This window comes from Penaeus japonicus, unplaced genomic scaffold (assembly GCF_977035675.1).
Source record: "Penaeus japonicus unplaced genomic scaffold, GWHDUDI00000001_assembly GWHDUDI00000009, whole genome shotgun sequence".
Taxonomy (NCBI): domain Eukaryota; kingdom Metazoa; phylum Arthropoda; class Malacostraca; order Decapoda; family Penaeidae; genus Penaeus; species Penaeus japonicus.
Window position 1 is genome coordinate 22,737,061 of NW_028234411.1, and position 7,500 is coordinate 22,744,560.

General features: G+C 34.6%; 1 protein-coding gene across 1 annotated transcript in view; it reads right to left on the reverse strand.

The window, feature by feature from the left end:
* Positions 1–7,500, reverse strand: part of LOC122254850 (voltage-dependent T-type calcium channel subunit alpha-1G) — a 117,966-nt gene that overhangs the window by 23,928 nt on the left and 86,538 nt on the right. Inside the window, exons 26-33 of the mRNA XM_086540224.1 lie at positions 6,134–6,318; positions 5,616–5,742; positions 5,202–5,420; positions 4,648–4,840; positions 4,190–4,327; positions 3,178–3,329; positions 2,856–2,965; positions 1,243–1,254 (exon numbers count right to left, since the gene is read on the reverse strand). Of these exons, the coding sequence (XP_086396350.1) occupies positions 1,243–1,254; positions 2,856–2,965; positions 3,178–3,329; positions 4,190–4,327; positions 4,648–4,840; positions 5,202–5,420; positions 5,616–5,742; positions 6,134–6,318 (1,136 nt within the window). The remainder of the gene's footprint in view (positions 1–1,242; positions 1,255–2,855; positions 2,966–3,177; positions 3,330–4,189; positions 4,328–4,647; positions 4,841–5,201; positions 5,421–5,615; positions 5,743–6,133; positions 6,319–7,500) is intronic.

Here is a 7,500-nt window from a genome sequence, read left to right on the forward strand (position 1 = left end):
CATGAAATTCCTTCAGTTTGTCACTTTTCTTTCAAACACTGAGGTTGTATTCGTTGCAGAGGGGGAAAATGCATATAAAAAAGTACTGTAAAACATTTAAAAAAATCTACATATGACTAATTCCTGGATTATTTACCCACTAGTGGATACGCGTTGCAGCCCAGGGAAAGGGAAAAATATTAGAATACCAGCTACATATCTATGTTTACCCATAGCATCAACTGGTGAAATACTGTATTTATTTATGATTGGTTAATGAGATGAAAATTGAAAATTGAAAAAAAAAAGTCAAAAAGATCTTACCCACTACGAATCATAGAATCCGTATACCTATGTTTGATAGATTATCCTGATAGTTAAGAATTAGAGTCTGGGGGTAGGAAACTGAAGGTTGATATGCCAGTAACTTCACTGCTGATGTTTGGGTTGCGACAATTACCATTACTAGACAAGGCTATAAGCTCTAGACTGCCTTCATAACTATAATGGACCAGTATTATCTGATTTAAATGTATACTGAATGTATAATTTCTATCATTTGCCTTATCATTAAGGATCTTCAAAAATTAACACTTTTACTTAGAATATTATGGTGTGTAAAATATATGGTGGTACATTAAAAATGATCTTTTTTGAAATGTGAAATGTAATTGGAAATGCTAGATTTTCAGTGTAAGAGGTATGATGTGATTTTCATGATCATAATGTATAGTATAATCAATTGTAAGTTCTCACGATGTAGAATTTACACAATACTATAGCATTAATGATTAATAAAGCATAATAGATAAACATCTTTCCAAACTACACAGATGATCACCATAAATATCGAATTAGAAGAGCTGTAGCAAACTTCACAATCTCGTCCATATTAGTAAATGCTGGCCATTTGTCAATCGTCTTCTGGCAACACACACATTGATACTATAGCTGCAGACTACCAACACCTCCACTGACACCTACATACTTTTCATCCCAACCTTTCTGAGAGTCAATCTACGGTAACTCAAAGGACATTCTCTTATGCTGCATTTTATCTTGCGCTGTACAAAGCTAGGACTTTTTTTCAGGGGGGAGGGAGGGAGGGGGGGGGAGGTAAGAGGACCTAATTTTTACCTGTTCACAAAAGCAATGAGATATAGTAAAGCAAAGGCTGGGAGTTTACTAAAGGCTGAGGATAAGTTCCAAGTATATAGAAGTGAGTGTGGGTCTAGGTAAGCACTGCAGGAAGTCCTCCCTCACCTAAACTCCTCGCTGGGGATGTGTCCACCCAGGGGCAGGGACAAAAGTTAGACCACCAGGGACAAAACGGGTGGATGTATCGAAGATGAGGGAAACGTTAAAAACATGGTGAGATCTTCATTGCAGGAATACAAGAAATGAAATAAAAATCATAATCTAACATTTAAAATATGGTATTACTTTTTTTTTCCCTGTCAGCACTTTTGATGTTTCTAAATAAGAAATCAGGGTATGACATGCCTCTTGGAAAACCTGTGGTGCATATGTGTGGATATAATGGAAAAAAAAATATATTTTTTCAGATGGCCTCACCTGCCCATCTGGTTCATCACCTTATTAATGGGAATAAGAGTAAAATGAATCATGGAGCCAAATAAGAGATAGTGTGATGCATAATAACCAAAATGGAATCAATGGGACTCAATGATATTGATATCAAATAAATTCCTATTCTGCAGAAAAAAATACATGATTTTCAGGCATAAAAAATTGAGAGATCTAGTCACCTTCAGGATGCATATGTGTGTGTGTGTGTGTGTGTGTGTGTGTGTGTGTGTGTGTGTGTGTGTGTGTGTGTGTGTGTGTGTGTGTGTGTGTGTGTGTGTGTGTGTGTTTGTTTATTTGTGTGTTTGTTGGTGTGAGTGTTTTTGTTTGTGCTTATGTTTGAGAATGTATGTGTGCATCTATATCTATTTAGCTCCAGTATATCAATCGATACAATATATATAGTATAAAATGTATTACAACAAGATTAACCAAACTACCGTAAATGTCTCTTTTCCAGTATTGGCAAATAAACCAAAGAAAAAGAATATCTATTATTCTTTATCATCTATTCTACTCAACAGGGATCATGGGAGGAAATATATAATATTTCTCTGGACTCGAGTACATGATGAAAACAATGCTTACCTACCGAAAAAAAAAATCATAATATTACATCTTCAGTATAATGAAAATCCCAAGGCAGAGAGGAATGAGTCATCTAAAATGCTGACAGTCAATTATCGGTGGCAATTCGTATTCTAGAATATTTATTTACTAAATTGTCAATGTTAACTAAGATTGATTTTATTCTGTAAAAAAAAGAAAGAAAAGAAAGAAAGAAAGAAAGAAAGTAAAAAAATATGCTTATATATTTTGTGTATAAGCATATAAAATAGGTATGTATTTTGAAAGAAAAATTGCAAAAAAAATTACTTAAACATGAATTTTACTTGTCCTGTGGCTGACATATTGCCATATATTGTTTCTTTTCTTCTCTAGTTTCAGAATACATCATGTCACCTCATTCTAAAATTTGGTATGTTTTATCAAACAAAATTCCTTTATTTATTTCCTAACTGAATTCAAAGTAATACCATAAAAAGAAGTGGTTTCTTGAGCAGAATATTAGCAAATGAATCTAAAGTATCTTTCTAATACAGATTTAAGTGGACATTAAAAAAAAAAACTCCACATAGTGTAAGATAATTATCAAATGACATTAGTTGAATCTAATACAACAGAGGCTATCTGTGACGTCAATCTGCCAACGTTTAGATTCATTTGCAGACTTCCACAATCCGTGTTCAAAAAGTGAGAGACGGAGGGGATAGGGCTACTGGCACTACCTGTCCTTGAAGTATCTTCTGCAACCGAGAGCTAGCATTTTCATGGCAGACTCCAGGATGAACACTGCTGTGAAGAAATAGTTGAAGATCTGAAGAGCATACTCCAGTTCCTGTAAAACAAAGCATCACAATGAAAAAGATGATTGAAATAGTAAATATATATTATTGATAATAATTTTTTGTTTATATTGAGACAATGGTCATATTCTGTCTTATTCCTGAATTTTCATTTAACGCATGATCAGGAAAATCTCATAAAAACAATTTCTTTCCTGATTCTAAGCATTCCAATAATACTGTGCATCACGTCAAAGAACCTCACCTTTGGCATCTTATAAAATTCCATGGCCATGGTGACGACATTGAGACCTATGACAGCGGCAATTGCAAGGTCAAAATATTTACTGGTCACGATATTGTGGATGAAAAGCCTTGCCTTGGAATAGCTGCTGTAGTAAGGTGGTTCACGCATTTCTGGGGAAGAGACGGTCATATAAGGCACGCTGCTGCTGATCTTAATTAAATATACATAAAGTGAGAACTCATTACATCATACGCAAGGTATTTTAAGCTGCAAACATCAAATATTTAATAATTCATAGAACAGCAAAAAATAGTGAAGGAGACATGTCTCTCCATGTCCTATGATAAAGCAAATAAAAAACAGGATCTCACAGATGAAAAATAGATAAAAAAACAACAACACATAACTGAGTGAAGATACACTATTTGGAAAACAATAGTAGTTATTCAGTTGCTGAATGGTAGCTGTTCCTCTAATCCCGAAAATCAATGGATCATACACCCTAAGAAAAAAAAAAAAAAAAAAAAAAAAGGAAAACAAACTACCTCCTATTTAAATTTGGGTATCCATTTCATTATTCAAAAACTCTGTAAATCTGAATTATCTGGTGCAGAGCATGTAAATCGTATGTGAATAGATGTCAATTTATACATGTACGTATGCACACACAATTAATATGTCTAAATTCTTGTCTTTGCTTTGGTTAATCTTCAATACTATAGCAATCAATATGTTATCTACATTAATATTTACTTCGTGTTTTGACATGATGTAGAGAATGAATAATCATAACTAAACCTCTATCATAATAATATGCAATCCATATGAACCCTCAAAACAATTAATAATCAAAGATACCTTAAACATGTCTGCATGCAAGTACCATGAGTGTTTTTGTTAAAGACCCAAGGCATCTGATCACGAACAGCCTTTACGGAGTTAGTCTGGGAAAGGCTCGAGCCACTAGTCACGGTTAATTCTACAGCTCAGCCTCTAATGGCAAACTAGTTCACCCATAAACACCCATTACGTTCTTGAAGCCTCATGAGCTTCAGCAATTTCTTCCTCCTTCTGCGTCTTCTGATTTCCGCCTCGATGTCAACTGTTGAAGGATCTATGCCTGCTGCAACTAGACTCTTTATTCTCTCTTCCCTGAATTTCTCTAGTTCTTATTTTTTGGAAGAAGAAGAGGAGGAAGAGGTGAAAGGTAATCTCAGAGAAGAGAAATGCAGCTGCATCATAAAGTGAAATTAAGAAGTACGTCGCTGTTTTACTTGAAGACAAAGTTACAATAGACATATGTAAGAAATACGTGACAATACCATGACATGACGAAGGGCATAGAAGACCCAGCGATACACATGATAATTCACTGAAGATAACATTAATAAAAGAGAAAAGAAAAGGAAAAAAAAGTAAGACAGCTTCAAGAAAAAAATAACAACGAAAAAAAATTTCCTAAATTACATGATGAAGTTAAAAGCTTACTTCTTCTTTTCTTCTCCAGCTTCTTGGCCCTCTTGGCTGCCCTCCGAGCCTTCTCTTCCTTCTCCTGCTCTTCTCGGCACCTGTGGAAGTTCTCCACGACAACTCCGACGAACATGTTCAGGACAAAGAATCCCACGAGTAACAAGAAAGAGATGAAGTATAACAATCTCCACTGAGAATAATTCTCTCTTGGCTGAAAAGAGGAAGAGGAGAATTCAGGATTTCTTCTGTAAGTAAACATCATCTCTCTACTCATAAAATTTTAATCTGCGATGCTATTTCTTTTCATGATTCTTATAGAAAGACGTTTGGATATCTACTGGATTAACTAAATAACTCCATACTGTTTAATCACGGAAGATCATAGTAAAGGTTAATAGCATTCATTCAAGAGACATTATGTATGATAAAGCAGCCAAACATATTCCAACTTAATGTAATAGTCTTCTATCTTTTATCTTCTATACATAAAATTCAAGCACATGGAAAACCTCCCATGTATTAAGACAGCGAAAACACGCACCTGGCTATCACTTTAAGACACTTCTCCTTACCTGCTGGTCGACCCCCACAGCATCTAGACCTGTATACATAATATTGACCCAGCCATCCTTCGAAGAGAGGACAAATAGCGACATGAGTGCCTGGCCGAGGTCATCAAAGTTGTACTTCCGATTGAGCCAGAGGTTGCCGGGAATTGCCAAGCACTCGTCCTTGGTTGTGACATTTTTAATATATTCACCCTCGCAGTAAAAAAAGGTACCCTTGAAAAGCTGGAAGGGAAACAATGGGAAGACTATGTGTGAGAGAGAAATGGAGTTGAGATTTTAAAATGCTTCATTTATAAATAAAGAGTGAATCTAAGAATGGGAAGTTTGAATATTAAAAGATTATGATACACATTTCAGAATCCTTAGCGCACAGATATATTTCCATAATAATAAAATTTAGATTAGTTCTTATCCCACCTGAACTCCCAAGATGCCAAAGATGATGAAGAATGTACAGCAGATGAGGACAATATTTCCGATGGGTTGGAGGGAGGACAGTAACGTCTGGACCACCAATTTCAACCCGGGTGCTCGGTTGATTACTCTGTTGGAATGTGGTCGTGTGTAGTGGTTGTATTTAACCGTTATCAACCATTACATCTACATTATGCCTACTTATCATCAGCATTACTTCCCTAGTTTTAGTTTTTTCACAATGGATTTTTTTATTAAGTTATTTAGGAAAATGAAAAAAAAAAAAAATATATATATATATCGTACGAACGATATTTTGGTAGACGCAAAGAAATTTTGCCTACCCAGTGAACATCAATACGAAAAAATATAAACAAAATCTAGAGACGTTGAAAAAAAGGCGTATACTATTGTTATCTTAACGTGCATAACCAGTAATCAAGCCGCTGCATTACCGATCTAAAACAAACATCAGCAAATTTAAACGTAACTGAAAAAAAATCCTCTCCAACGCGACCTACCTAAGCGGCCTCAGAGCGCGAAGGAGGCGGAAGACTCGAAGGATCCCGAAGATACGTGTGACGGTGGAGGCCAAGATAGACATGAGGAGATCTATGAAGGAGACGATCACGAGGGAACCGTCCATTATGTTCCAACCAGAGCTGAAGTAAGCATTCTTACCATAGAGGAGCCCTTGAGCAATCACCTGTTTGTGCAAGGAACGACGTTACTACTTCTTACTGCATGGGGTCGGCTATCTTAAAGAATAACAAAAATAAACAAACAGAAGAATAAGAAACAAGGAATTAAACGTGCATGATTGTGTGGGGATTATGGAGTCTTTAGAGATCCTTTCAAGATGGAGCTGATTTCTGAGAGAAAAAAAAAATGCATGAAAGTTATGAAAAGAATTCAGGGGTGAGATTTTTAGGTACAAGGATGTGAAAGATTATATAAACTGAACGAAGAAGGCTGTTGGGAAAGAAAGAAAGAAAAAAAAAATCGCCTTCGTGATGTCTTAATCTTTCAGGAACACGTATTCACAAAAAGCTTTGTGTAAAAATAGAAACACATTTTTTTTGTTGATATCTTGAATTTATCAAATCTTTAATAGTTAAGTTTGTAACTACCAGGGGACTTGTTATCTCTTGAATTTTTGACCTTTTTCTGAATTGTTTATAATACCAACTTATTTCATTGCCTTATTGTGGGGTATTTGTAGCCTGTTTGGATTAAATGACACTAAAAAAGAGAGGAAAAAGTGGATTACGTAAAACATAAAATAATGAATTCCAGAGGAAAATTTATATGGCCTAAAAGACAATGTCTGTAATTTTTATAATCAAATGTAAACATTCTACCTGTTACATGCAAAAGGTTGAAATAGGAGAGATTATTACAGTAATTCAACAATAAAGTACGTAATAGTTTTGAGATATACACTGTATTCATCAATAAACTTTTTAATGTCTTGTGATGACTAAATGAGTCACCATCGTATTATTTTCTAGAGTGAATACAAAAATAAGTAAGATATTCTAAAGAATTGATAAGCAAATGCCAACGCTTTGATGAAATTACGATAAAATACGGTTCTACTAACAAATTCTAAACCAAATTAATCTTCTGTTTTAATTAGATTTGTCTATAATGTGTATTTTTTTCAATGGAAATCTTATGAGAATCCGTGGTTTATTATCAGTTAACTTAAATAATAATCGAAATATAGGATATAATGAAGGGAGAGAATGCAAATGGAATGCTACATATTGCTAGCACCAAAATTTAAAATAGATCTTCCATTTGTTTAGTCTTTAACATTGCAACATTTTTTTTCTGCATGCACGCATTTTCTGAAGAAGTTTATTCTTTTTATCTTTATGAAAGT